The sequence below is a fragment of the Ornithodoros turicata genome, chromosome 5 (genome assembly GCF_037126465.1).
Source record: "Ornithodoros turicata isolate Travis chromosome 5, ASM3712646v1, whole genome shotgun sequence".
Lineage (NCBI taxonomy): Eukaryota > Metazoa > Arthropoda > Arachnida > Ixodida > Argasidae > Ornithodoros > Ornithodoros turicata.
The window spans coordinates 17,687,172-17,701,064 of NC_088205.1; the positions used below are offsets into that span (position 1 = coordinate 17,687,172).

The following is a 13,893-nucleotide window of genomic DNA, read 5'->3' on the forward strand; positions in this document are numbered from 1 at the left end:
GGATAAACCAACAAACGGTGAAAGAAGATAGGTTAAAGACAAAGATGACAAAAAAAAAGATGACTAACTGAAGGAGCTCCGGAGACGAACAGTCAAGTGCAAGTCGAATTCGTGTGTTTAATCGCAAAGAATCTATCCCAGAGAAAAACAAGAAACAAAAGGCACGCGCAGCCATCGGTGCCAACAGTGCACGAGCTCCCCTGGCAGTGACGATATGTCCGTTACTGCATTCCTCCACCCTACTCTGGTTGGTAACGATCCGGTGGACGTCTGTTCCTGGTCGAGCGTCGCAACGTGTCACCATGCACTCGTCGGAGGCGGAGTAGAGTCATTGCATTCCCTTGGCTGTGAAGGAGCAGGAAAGGAGTTGGAGGAATCGCTGAGCTGAGCAGGTACCGCAGGGGCGGTCTCCTGCCGCGCTTGATCGTGCGGTGGCGCACGGCTTCTAAGCTGGTCGTGGTGACGCACCTGATCACCGTCGGAACGACTAACAACAGCCATTCCGAATCCTTGTGGCCGACTTATCACCCCAGGTTTCCAGGTGTTTCCTTGCCCATAGTGCCTCATCCAAACGGGTTGACCGAGGTGAAACTTCGACTTGCTCGGCTGACAGCCTCCTAAGGGACGTTCCCTAGGGCAGGGCACCAGATTGTGCAACCGGGGGTGAACTTTCCTTCCCAACAGCAACATAGCCGGTGTCTTGCCGCACTTGAGGGGTGTTCGGCGATAGCTATATGCAGGATTCTTGCTAGTCGCGTTGACAACGTCCCCTTCACATTCTTCTTCAGTCCCGTTTTAATAGTACGCACAGCCCGCTCGGCCAACCCATTTGACTGTGGGTTGACTGTTGGGCGCCGACCGTAAGTGGACAACACCGTTACGGCTCATGAATTCCTGGAAAGCTTCATTCACGAACTGCGGTCCGTTGTCGGAGACCAGTGTTCGCGGTATACTCCATCGACTGAACCACGACCGCAGTTCCTCAATCGTCCGGGCGCTTCACGTAGTATTCATGGGGATAACCTCTATCCACTTGCTGTGCGAGTCCACGGCTATCAGTAGCATGTGTCCCTCTATTGGCCCCGCAAAGTCAACGTGAGCGCGACGCCAAGGCTCATTGGTAGCTGGCCAACTAGCTGGTGGTTGCGCCGGTGGCATAGACGCCGCTTGTGCACAAGGGTTGCAAGTCTTTGCTACTAACTCGATGTCTGCGTCCAAACCCGGGTACCAGAACAACGCCTGGTTAGAGGTTAAGCTTAATGCGTTGAGGGTGAGAGTGGGGCACTGAAGAATGAGATTGCACGACTAGAGTTCACAGGCTGTTCATAAGACCTGAATTGCTCAAGAAAGTCAAAACTGCTTTGGTCACAGACCGCTGTGTGTGATGTACTGGGCCGAGCAGAGTGGCCAGAGAAAGGTCTGTGCACCTCAGCTCGAGTAGGCGTCGTCTGACCGTGGCTCGAGGGGTGTCGAATCTGTAACAGTCGAGATGATGATGCTGAATATCAGCTTCAGTAGCGCAAGTAGGGCATTTGTGCGACTGGAGAAGACCCATTTTACAGAGAAGCAGAGGTGTCCTGCCGGCATTAAGCCGCAGTCGGTGTATAATGGACGCTTCTTGACGCGAGCAGTGGTGTGTGGCAACGAAATCCACCGACGGGTCGATAGACCGGAGATGGTCGTTCAGTCGGACAGTGTCCTCTTGAAACTGCAAAGTGCCGCTATGACGGAGTCGCTGTGTCTGTAGCCGACATGCTGAGGCTGAAAGAGGTAGGAGACAGTTATTGAAGGTGACGTCCCCATGTGCCCGACGTGCTAAGGCATCTGCGCTGGTGTTTCCGTGCAGGCCGGTATGACTGGGTATCCATTGGAAACACAGGCTATGACCCGAGGATAGAAGTCGATTGTATGTTGCGACGATCATGGTGTCTAGGCCGTCGATTGTTCTGGAACAATAATTTGCTAGAACTTCTAGCGCCGCCTTACTGTCCGTGAACACAGTTCAGGCGCCAGGCGCTGATGGTTCAACGCGGTCAGTATGGTCACAGGGAAGCCTGTGCGCCACTTCAAGGTTTTCATGTGGGATATAAAAGGCTGCTGTTGATCCGCCTTGAGACGCTGATCCATCAGTGTATACAGGGGGGAGTCGTTGAGAGTACGCTGAGTTGAGGTGCTCCAGCGCAAGTCGGTGAGCAACAACGGGAGGTACAGTGCTTTTCTTCAGAAGACCAGGAACGTGGTCACATACAGGAGGCCTGCGAAGAGTCCACATTGACAGGGCATAGGAACGCACTGATGGTGTGGTGGGGAGGTACACTTTCAGGCGGTCAACAGCAATACCAATGCTAGAGTCCGGACAGTCAATATCTGTAATATTCGACTCCGGGAGACGAATAACCATTTATTCAAAGCCAGGACCAACATGCGTGTGTCATGCGTGTGCCCAAGCAGAAGAGAAGAGAGACAAACACAGACCCAGCGCGAGTCACGCGCATACAGTCTTCGTCTTCTGCAGAGCCGGCCAAACATATATAACACTTCTCGCCCCCCCCCCCCCCATAGTCCAACTGTAGACTCCACTGTACAGTCCACTTGGGACACTGATAATGCTGAGGCCGCCTCAAACGCCGTCCGTAGGATGAATTGTCCGGCGCCCGCTTTTTCTCTAGACTGGCCGGCGGTTCAGACTCTATGGTGGGTGCCAGAGGTGCAGCGGCCGATAGCCAGTGAGGTATAGACTCCGTGAACAGGTCCGAAGTTTCGAGCGCCATTTCTATAGCGCCTGTATCCGGGGTACCGGGCGTCACCGGAGGCTCGTGTACTGAATCTTTGGTAGCGGTGGGGAACTTGCAGGTCTCAGCTAATTGTGGAGAGGCCGAAGCTAGTGGAACGTTAACTGCTGGTCTGAGGTGGTCCACATGCCGACGGAACACCTTCCCGTCCTGGGTGATTCCTTCGTAGGATCGCAGTCCAACCTTTCGAGAAATTGTTCCTTTGCACCACTTTTGAGGACGAGAAGAGTAATCCCCCAACAAGACAGCCTGGCCGTCTTGGAAAATATTGGAGTCTCCCGCAGGTTTTTCCTGTTCTTGAGATTGTATCTTCCTCGAGTCGTGAACGAACGAGTTCATTAGGGTCCTCAAATTCGTTCCAAACATAATTTCTGCGGGCGTCTTCTTGGTTGTGGAGTGGACGGAGGTGTGCTGGCTGAACAAAAACCTCGACAGCCGGCACTGAATGCTGCCCTGCTGTTGTTTCTTTAGCGTCCTCTTCAGCTCTTACACCATCCTCTCCGCCTGCCCGTTGGTGGACGGATGGTACGGGGCGCTGGTCACCTGTCGAATCCCGTTGCGGTCATCACACACAAACTTTAAAAGCGATAAAACCCCCGTGCCGGGGAACAAGTCAAAGGACGACACAACACACAGGCACGGTACTTGTCCCCGGCACGGGGATTTTATCGCTTTTAAAGTATGCTGCACCGAACAGCCCAATTTTTAATCATTTTCATACACAAACGTCGTTGCGTTATCAGATACTACTAGCTGCGGTAACCCAGGCGTTGCGAAAATGGAACGCAGAGCGTCAATGATGGTTGCGCTTGCCACGTTGGAAACGGCTCGAACTTTTCGTTGTCGAGTCAACCACGACGAGGTATAGTTCTGGCCCTGGATGTGCCCTGCCAAATCCATGTGGATGACTTGCCACGGATCCGTCGCTCGAGACCATGCTGGTGTAGGATAACTGTCTGGTAACCTGGTGTGCATCTGACAAGTATCGCAACTTCTCACGGTATCCTCGATGACGGAATCCAGGCGGGGCCACCAGAAGTAGCTCCTCGCTGCGTGTTTCATGGCGGTCATTCCTTTATGTCCGGCATGTAACAACGATAATGCGTCCACTTGAAGCTTCGGTGGGATGATTACTCTTGAACCCCAAATAATGCAGCCCTTGTGAGTGGAGAGCTCGGTTTTCCGGGAGAGAAAAGGCCGCAATTCCTTGCCAGACCATTCCCTGAAATTACCCGTTTGTAGCCCGTGAGTGACTTGTGATAGGTCGGGATCCCTTGCCGTAGCATCAGCAATGGCTGACGGCGTAAGAGGTGGAATGGATGCTGCCTTGATCATGAGGACGTCTCCCGGTCCTGCAGGTTCATCCTCAGAAATCGGTAGTGGTAACCGGCTCAGACCGTCGGCGTTCTGGTTCTGGTTTCCAGGCCTGTACCGCAGACGGTAGTTATACGTGCTGAGAAGCAGACACCATCTGAGCATGCATGGAGACAGCACGTCGGCAATTTGTCGCCTGGGGGCCCAATATACCGAGCAATGGCTTGTGGTCCGTAAAAATGATTACTTCTCGTCCAGCGATGTATTGGTGGAAGTATGTTGCAGCAAAACCCACAGCCAACCCCTCTTTGTCGAACTGCGCGTAATTCCGTTCCGCCTTTCCAAGTGTGCGTTATGCAAAAGCTACGGGAGCTTCATTTCCTTGGTTGTCCGGCTGGGCAAGGACTGCGCCCAGTCCATACGGCGAAGCGTCGCATGATAAGAACAGTGGCTTGCTTTCATCAAAGTGCTGTAGCACGGGAGCTGACAGCAGGATCCTCTTTAGCTCGTCGAATGACTGCTGATGTTCTGCTTCCCAGCGCCATGGAGCGGAGGAGTCTAGCAGCCGGTGTAGGCTCTCTGCGACGGTTGCTCGGTCCCTGATGAACTTGCAGTAAAAGGCCAACATTCCCAAAAAGGACCGAAGCTGTGCCTTGCTCGTCGGGGCCGGAGCATCAGTTATGGCCCGTAACTTGTCCTTGGCTGGCCGCACGCCGTTCCTGTCAATAACGTGTCCCAGGAACTCGATCTCCGGTACAGCAAAAAGGCACTTCTCCCGCTTGGCCTTGAGGCCTGCTTTTTGAAGACGAGACAGCACAGCAGTCAAACGCTCTGCGTGATGCTCCTCACTTTCAGCAGAAATCAAAATGTCGTCCAGGTACGCAACTACACCGTCTAAACCCATGAACATCTGATCCATGAACTGTTGGAAGATTAAGGGAGACACTGAGACCCCGAACGGGAGCGGAGTCCCTTAATTGTTGCTATACTGAGTAGTTCTGCCGTTGCCTCATCCACACGAAGTTGCTGGTAGGCTTGACTCAAGTCGAGTCGGGAGAAAATCTTTCCACCCCGTAGGGTTGGTAGAAGCTGATCTATTGTCGGAAGAGGATATGAGCTCGACTCAACGCTGGCATTGACTGTATAGCGGTAGTTGCCACATAGGCGGAGGGTGCCGTCCCTCATGCGCACCAACACTACGGGTGTTGCCCACTGTGACGCTTGAACAGGTTCAAGGATGCCCTGAGATTCCAGCTTCCGAAGCTCCTTCGCTACAGAACTGCGTAGCGCAAAAGGCACAGGCCTTGGCTTTATAAATTTATAAACTTCTTTCTTGAGAGTGATGTGCACCGGTTTGCCGCAATGTCCGTTCAGGACCGTGTGAAAGACGTCGGCATACTGCGTGATAACAGTCTCGATAGACTGTGCGGCTGACATGTGGTAGACTCCGGTGACCGCAATTCCAAGGTGGTCGAACCAGTCCCGACCAAGCAAACTTGAACCGGCGCCTCTGACAACGCGGTAGGATGCAGGTCGTCGTCTTCAGCTCGGCGGTGACGAACAGTTGGCCCAGCAAGGCGAGGCGTTGCCCCGTCCATAGATAGAGCCGCCGCTTCTGAAGAAAGTGCTGGAGGACACGTAGGCCATAATAATTTGTAGGTATCCTCACTTATGAGTGAGAACGCCGCTCCGGAATACACTTCCATCACATGTGGTACTTGTTTCAGCTTGACAGCATGCATGGGAGCAAACACAGACCGCTTGGGAGTAACTGGTGAGGGCATGTAATGCATGCCGTAGAGGGTGGGTACTGAAGCTTCCTCCTCTACGGAGTCCAGCTGATTTGTATCACCTTTGTCTTTCTGTCGCTTCTTCGACATGCATGCCCTTTCTAAATGTATGCATTTTCTTCTTACAGAAGTGGCACACTGCGTTTACGTAGGGACAGTGTGACGAGTCATGCTTGCTGTCGCAGCGGAAACATCGACGAGCAGTTTTTGGTGGCTTCTTGCGACGTTGCGGGATGGGCTTCGTGTCAGTGGCATTTACCTGCGGCATATCAGTCAAGCCTTTGATGTCGGCTTGTTTGACCGCAGACTCAGCAGCTAGAGCGAGATGCAGGGCGCGCTCGAACGTGATGTTCGGTTCAATTAGCAGACGTTGGTGTAATGCAGTATCCCGGACGCCGCAAATCAGCCTATCCCGAAGCATTACGCTCAAAGGCAACATCGTACTTTGATGCGAGGGAGCAGTCGTTGAAGCCGCGACGGGCGCAGTGACGTCTGCCTCCTCGGCAGAATCTCCAGACGCTGGAGTAGCAGGTGCACCTGACACGGAAGTAATCGGTGATCCGAAATTACATTCTGTGGCAATGCCGCGAAGCTCGGCCACATACTGGGAAATAGTTTCTGACGGTAGTTGGTCTCGCTTGTGAAATCTGCACCGAACCGTGCAGCTCCGTAGGCTTAGGATCAAAATGGCTGCCGAGAATTCGAATGAGTTCTTCGAATTCCCCTTCCGGTGGCTTGCGGGGATGAATTAACGCTCGGAGAGTGGCGTAGGTGCGCTTACCACATTGGTTGAGGAGGAAAGTCCCTTTTCTTTGTCGGCTGGATGATGTCGTTGGCTTCAAAGTAGAAAGAAAGCCTCTCAATCCATGCTGACCAGTCGGAGCCTTCCGTGAATTCGTTCACCCGCAGCGCCATGCTGTCGACAGAACCAAGCAGTGGGTGTGTAGTCCCTCGTCGCCAGTGTAATATTCGACTCCGGGAGACGAATAGCCATTCAAAAAGCCAGGACCAACATGCGTGTGTCCTGAACGGAAGCCCAAGCAGAAGAGAAAAGAGACAAACACAGACCCAGCGCGAGTCACGCGCATACAGTCTTCTTCGTGTTCTTCTTCCGGCCAAACATACATAACAATATCAATGGCCGGAAGAAGAACACGAAGAAGACTGTATGCGCGTGACTCGCGCTGGGTCTGTGTTTGTCTCTTTTCTAATACATACATAACAATATCAATGCTACTAAAGAACAAGTGTAAACAAAACACAATAGTACATGTGATGCTCACTACAGAGTGTCACGTATGATAGTCACTGCCATATTGGCGAAACTCACAAGAAATGGAGCTGCAGGCGCCCTTTTGGACAGCCACCAAGTTCCAACTCCCGCTCAGTTAGTGAAGAAGAAGAAGAAGAACAATATCAATGAGCCGAAGATAATGGTAGGGGTGCTGCGTGAGGTAACGCGCATGTCTATCTGGAGTGTTTCCACGTCTCGTAGGACGCCTGCTGGCGTTTCGCGTGCCTCTGCCAGGCCAGAGTAGGTCTCTGTCGTTCTAGGAACTCCCAAACAGACGCGGAGGTGTCGTGCCTGAGTATTGAGACGCTCACGCTCTCCAGATATGCTGAGGCCGTGTAGAATAGGCAGGCTGTACCGCAGTGTGCCCAGGATCAACGCTGTGTGCAGGTGACGGAGGTCAGCGAATGAAGGGCCCCACCCAGCAATGCAGACTTGTGCCCGTTACTGAAAAAAATGAACTAAATACCGTTACCCGCTACTTCAGAAAAAAAGTAACTAAATACGTTACTCGTTACCACCATACGAAAGTAACGAGTTCTCGTTACTCACAGGTAACGAGTTACTTTTACGTTACCGTAGCATAGTTAAAGGAGTCAACAAACATGCCTCACTTGCCTTCAACTATTTATTAATGAGGAATTGCACTTCAGAAGAAGCTGATACTCGAAATTTGTCGTCCGTCCTTCGTGTTCCGTGTCTCTCGGCCCGTTACCATGAATCTATATTTGTTTGCCTGGACCTTCTCCCTTGTTTCCGAAGTGGGGGTGATCGGAGATTACGAAAACACAAGAAAAAACACTGGTTTTCGTACCACCGATCACCAACGGTTCTCAAAAACAGACGAGGGGCTGCGTCATAATTGAGAGCGCTCAGAAGCTTAGCAAAGACAAGAAAAGGCTAGAAGTCGAAACGCGTTTTTTGTAGCTATAGCACAATTGGTGGCCATTCTTGGGAAGGAGTGATGGTCGGAGATTACGGAAACAAGAGAAAGGACAACAACATATCCAGTAAGGGACTGCAATAATACTTTGAGTCACACGTCACGCAGGTGAAATCTGCACGCATTGCGCCACACGGAGTGCCGAAATGTGCTCCCCTGTGCTCAAGAAAAGGAACGAGTAACGTCAGTAACGACTATTATTACGACTTACTATTTTTTAAAGTAACTGAATCGTTACTTCGCTTCCAAAAAAAGTAACCGTTACCAAGTAACGAGTTACTTGTAACGAGTTAGGCACAACTCTGCAGCAATGCAACGTAGAGCATTTACAAAACCGCTGGTCTTGGTGGTGTTTTTACGTGCCGGGACCACGTCATGCCTCTGTCTAATGTCACGCCAAGGTACTTGCAATGAGGCACAAAGTCCAGAGGGGTCCCACTGACGAACAATGGATACCTTTGGAATGAGCGTCGGGTGAATGCCATGGCAACGGTCTTAGCAGGGGAGACCGATAAGCATCGGTCGGCAAGGTATTCTACAGTGGAACCCAAGGCGCATTGTAACCGGCGTTGGACGGTGTCTCGACGGGTGGCAGAGGCCCATATACAGATGTCGTCTGCGTACAGAGTGATGCGGGGGTGGGTGGGTGGGGGATTTATTGGCAGAAAAAGAAGAAAAGAAAGGGGAAAGGTCAGCCATGCAGCACGCCGGCTTGCTATTCCCTAAACAAAAAAATGAAATATAAACAAGAAAGAAAAAGAAATAACAAAAGACAAATAAACCAACAAATAAAAACAAAACAAAAAATCAAAAACACACTCGGCTCACAGGGAGCCCAGGAGGCCCGTATCACGCAGGAAGCGGAGCACCGCTTTTGTGACTCTCCACTTGCGAGGGAAACGTCCGTCCGTCCGTGCACCCAAGCTCTGAGAGGTGTTGCGTGAGCACGGCCCGATGATGGTGGTGACGCTGACAGTGGAGGAGCTGATGGGAGATATCGTCTTCTACGGCGCAGCAGGGGCAAGTGGGAGATGGGATGCGGCCCATTTTGAACAGGAGTGAACGGGTGAGGGCAACGTTCAGCTGAAGAAGCTGTAGAAGGGACTCCTCCTCGCGGGTACAGCGGCAGCCGATGACAAACTCCAGTGAGGGGTCGATGGACTGCAGGAACGCATTAGGTTGGATAGCGTCTACAACAAACTGGTGATGCGGGTATGATCACGCAGCTGGGCGGGAAACGAAGCCATTATAACATTAAAGGGGAGAGGACTCGCTCAATACGCTTCCCTGCGGGACACGGACACCACGACGGACGGGATGGAAAGCGGTGTCACCTTCCGTTGTGCGCACGAAGAGGCGTCGGTCAGATAGAAAGTCCTGGATCCATGAGACGTTGTGTGGATGTCACATAGCAACCCAAGTATATGTCCCTGGACTTCCGGGGCTAAATAAATCAGCACGATAGCAGCGCGGACTCATCTTGGATGCCCTACAAGAACATACACCGTTGTAGAGGAAGTGGAGTTCCTCTATACATAAGTCCTGACCGGCGATGATAGAATGTCTCAGCGGGTAGATATTTGTGGACTCATGCTAGGACGGTGCCCGTAGACACGTCTTCATCGGGTGCGTTCAGTAGGTGCCCTTGAGCACAAGTGTTTCAGGCTCCACTCACTTAACGCGACAGAAGCGCCCTTCCGGCACCCGAGAGTGACAGACTCCGTGCCGCTTTTCGAGCTCCCGTTTCAGATAAGTACATGGAAGCAGACGACAAGCGCCGGGTGCTAGAGATTTTCCGTGACGTCCTTCCTGTTCAGCGGTAGCGGGACGACTTTCGAAGTGTGGGTTCGGAAGCAAAATACGGACTTTCTAGGCTACCCAATGCTCGGATTTCAGTAAACTGTAATAATTTATAACTGTTATAGTGTACAACTTCCACACGGATATCGGCGGTTATTCGCGGGAAATGCGGTGCTTTAATGCAGACATCTTCACGCCATGTAGCCTTCTTCACAGTAAACAGCCCCTATGACGTCTGTCACAAATTCCCATCTGTTCAATTTCATTCGCTGTTAGGAGAAGTCTTCACAACCGTAGTCGTCTCTTCCAACGTTACCATAGGTTCCAACAAAGCCATTATGTCCTCCATCTGTGCACTGCATGAGAAGACAACAGGAAGCAGCAGCAGCAGCAGCGAGCGAGCACTGTGGCCCTCCAAAGTTGCTTTTCGCTGTTTAGTGGCCGCTCCGGGTGTGTCATACCCCCGATTTAAGTGCACCAAAAGAGGGGCGCTCACTTAGCTCACCCAGCGTCGTCGTCTGTGGCAGGAGCAGGCAGGCCGCCACACCATCATCAAATCAGGTACGAATACAGAGAGAAAGAGAGAGAAAGGAAGAGAGAGAGAAATGCTGGAACCCTTGGCCAACCGCGTTTAAATGCGGTATAGCTTTCTATAGGGCCACCTTCCGATCCTGATCTTGTCCCCCTCCACTCGTTTCGGTGCCCCATTGTAACTTCTTCAGTTTTCTCTTCTCTCCCTTCTGCCATCTCTACAACAGTTACGGACGGAACTACACGGTTGTCGAAGTTGGAGGGCCCTTTCAAGCTATCACTTTAATAGCTACGACGACAGGTGCACGTAGTCAGTCGCGAAACTGTGTATGTTCCCGCACCTTCCCTACTGCTAAATTCCTCCCACGAGTGACCCGATCCAGTAGGAAGTGCGTCTCTATCCTTGTACTGTCTCAAGGGTGCTGTAATGAAGGAAAGAATTTCTAGTGGAAGACGTGATCGAGCCCACGCTCTGACGCCGAGAAATCCATCCATCCATTCATAAGGATGTATACACAGTAGGGTGCAGCGTGTGCGTGAATAAAGGGGGCCGATTTACATTGGAAGCGACCGGCGAGGAAAGCGCTTCGTATAAGTAATCTGGTTGGAAGTCGGAAAGGGAGATCTTTCCATTGAATTCCAGATTTTCGTTTAGTTCCCGGTCGAAGAAGCGACGGAAGGCACCTCGAACATACATTTTGTTACCGCGTGATATGCACATACCAGCGGCATGGCCGAGCGGGTTAAAGCGTCCGCACGTTGGCGCAGATTGCCAACGGCGTTCTGAACACTGGGATGTGGTGGGTTCGAATCCTACCACCGGCTGCGCTGTCTGAGGTTTTCCCTGGGTTTTCCGGAAGGCTTTCCAGGCGAATGTCGGAACGCTTCCCCTTGAGGTCGGCCCACGACGCATAGCAACCCCTCTGTCCCCCCTCCCCTTTTCCTGCTGTCCTCTCTTCATCTATCCACGTCTGTGCGCCGCTCATAGCCACAGTTGCTTCGCGGTGCTAAAACAGAGTAAAAAAAAAAAGATATGGACATTGTACCCTCAGGAACTGTGACGCCAAATATTTCATTTGGGAAGCGCGCATTTCCTGATAAAATTGGTTTACAGGAGTGCGCCCAGCGGCGGCGATCTCCCAGTTACCTTCTGATGTGTTGCGACGTCAGATCGTCCGAGCACTTTTATTGGCTGCGGAGAATCGTATGCTACGACGCTAGAGTGAGGCCACAGGTGCACTGCTCTGTTTTAGAGGCCCCGGCGTCGGGAACTTGGCGCCCCCATCGCCCGGCAGCAGCCGCAGTAGCCCCCTCCTGCACTGACGGTTGGGTCGCCGCAGGAGGGAGACCCCCACGTATAGCTGTGCGTGGCTTTCCCGTGTCCGGGGAAAGGGGGATCCTGGCGGTTGAGTGGACCCGGAGGTTGTTTTGGACTCCTCGGGGCCCCTCCGGGAAAGCAACACACCGCTTTGGCCCCTGCTTCCCATAGTCGGGTGGTCCTGGAAGACCCGGCCAGGATTATTCAGCTAGTCGCCATCTCCCTTTTCATTACTTTCTCTTCCTTGGTCTCCTTCTTTCTCTCCTTTTCCCCTTTCACCTTCTTTGGCGGCAAGGGTCAACCTTGGGCAGTCTTTCCCTCTCCAGAAGCTGCACTAGGGTATAGTGCAGAGGCAAGTGTTGGCGTGTGGGGCACGTTCCCTCGTTGGGCTCGATGGTGGGCGACACACCTGCTGCACCGAACCACATCTTTCTTTGTATGGATACTTCACGTTCAAAAAAACATGATCAGCGCCATAAGCGGCGCTGCACCGAAGCACCAGTAAACTCATTCAACCTATCTCCAGAACCATGGTTTCCGAAATTCCTGGTACTCCATTCTGAAGACGAGGCAAAACCACTCTCTAAGATGTCACCGTTTGTCATTGCCAGGGAAATAGAAAAATCAATTGGAAAGACCTACACTGCAAAAAAACTGTCATCTGGGGACCTTCAAATCGAGGTTCAAACCAGGGAGCAAAGCTCGGCCCTCCAAGCTGTCAGGAAAATTCGGGACATACCGGTGTCCATTGCAAAACACAGAAACCTCAACATTGTCAGGGGCGTGATCTCGGAAATTGAGCTTCTCGAGTGCACCGACTCTGAGATTGAGGAAGGCCTGCGGGAAGAGGGTGTCGTGGCAGCAAAGCGAATAGTGATGCGTCGGGACGGTAAAGAAATCTCAACAAAGCACATTGTTTTATCATTTGAACTACACAAGCTTCCTACAACCATCAAGGCTGGTTACCTCAACTGCCACGTGCGACCCTATGTCCCTAATCCGCGGCGTTGTTTCAAGTGTCAACGCTTCGGGCACGGGTCTCAGGTCTGCCGTGGACAGGAAACATGTCCCAAATGCTCTGGTACAGATCACCCAGCAGAATCCTGCCGAAATCAAGTGCGGTGCGCAAATTGTAAAGGGGACCATCCTGTCTACTCCAGGTCATGTCCCCGATGGAAAGATGAAAAAGAAATCCTTAGAATCAAGGCAGAGCAAAATGTCTCGTACAAAGACGCAAAGGCGCAAGCAGAGTTCAGGAAAAAGGGCACTTTCTCCGAAGTGGTGCGCAGGGGAGTGGCACCACAGAGGAGGTCTGTGGAGACCCAAACTGCTGGGCCTCCACCCTACACTCCCCCCCAGAGGGATGAAGATACGGAAGTATCTCCTTCTCCTTCTGTTTCCATTACTTCCCCCATGCCTGCAGCGGCCTCAGCTGAGGTTGCTTGCACGGCATCCGTCTGGGATGGATTGCTCAAAGATCCATCCCAGATACCTGTTGTTAACATGGAGCTCGATGACGAAGACCGTGCTTCACAGAAGTCGTCTTCGAGTCTCCCAGGCACTTTCTCGCAATCAAAAGAGAAACGCGAAAGATCAAGTGGTAGAGGCAGAGGCAACAGACCCACGGACCAGCAAAAACAGCCCCCACCAAGGGTGCTGCCTCCTTAAATGCACATAATGGTCAAAGTCTCTTTGTTTTTCTTAACCACAATCCTTTTCATGGGACAGGTCCTTCTACAATGGAACTGTCGAGGCCTCTTTACCAACATAGATGACATACATGACCTTCTTGAAAAGTATAAAACTGTCTGTTTCTGTTTGCAAGAGACATACTTGAACAAGCAAAGTATAAACCCATTTCGAAGATATAATGTTTTTCGAAAGGATCGTACGGACACCTCACGTTCATCTGGGGGTGTGGCTCTGATTACTCCGCAGTCCATTCCTTCCAATTCTGTTCCACTTGTTACAGACTTTGAGGCTGTAGCTGTACAAATATGCCTCGACAGGGTCATTACAGTGTGTTCATTGTACCTGCCCCCTTCAGTAGTAATCCACCAAAGAGACTTTGAGAATCTTTGTGACCAGCTGCCTCAACCTTTCCTTATTCTTGG

The 13,893-nt window shown here is 51.8% G+C and overlaps 2 protein-coding genes across 2 annotated transcripts in view; both read left to right on the plus strand.

Annotated features, from left to right (window-relative positions):
- LOC135394142 (PAS domain-containing serine/threonine-protein kinase-like) overlaps positions 1–13,893 on the plus strand; it is a 225,496-nt gene that overhangs the window by 71,433 nt on the left and 140,170 nt on the right. The window lies entirely within an intron of this gene.
- On the plus strand, positions 12,368–13,447 carry LOC135395232 (uncharacterized). The gene has a single exon (XM_064626471.1). It carries the CDS (start codon positions 12,368–12,370, stop codon positions 13,445–13,447), a length of 1,080 nt encoding a protein of 359 aa, XP_064482541.1.

What these genes read in the sequence shown, in the direction of transcription:
- LOC135395232 (XM_064626471.1), top strand. Translation starts at nt 12,368, where the DNA reads ATGTCACCGTTTGTCATTGCCAGGGAAATAGAAAAATCAATTGGAAAG.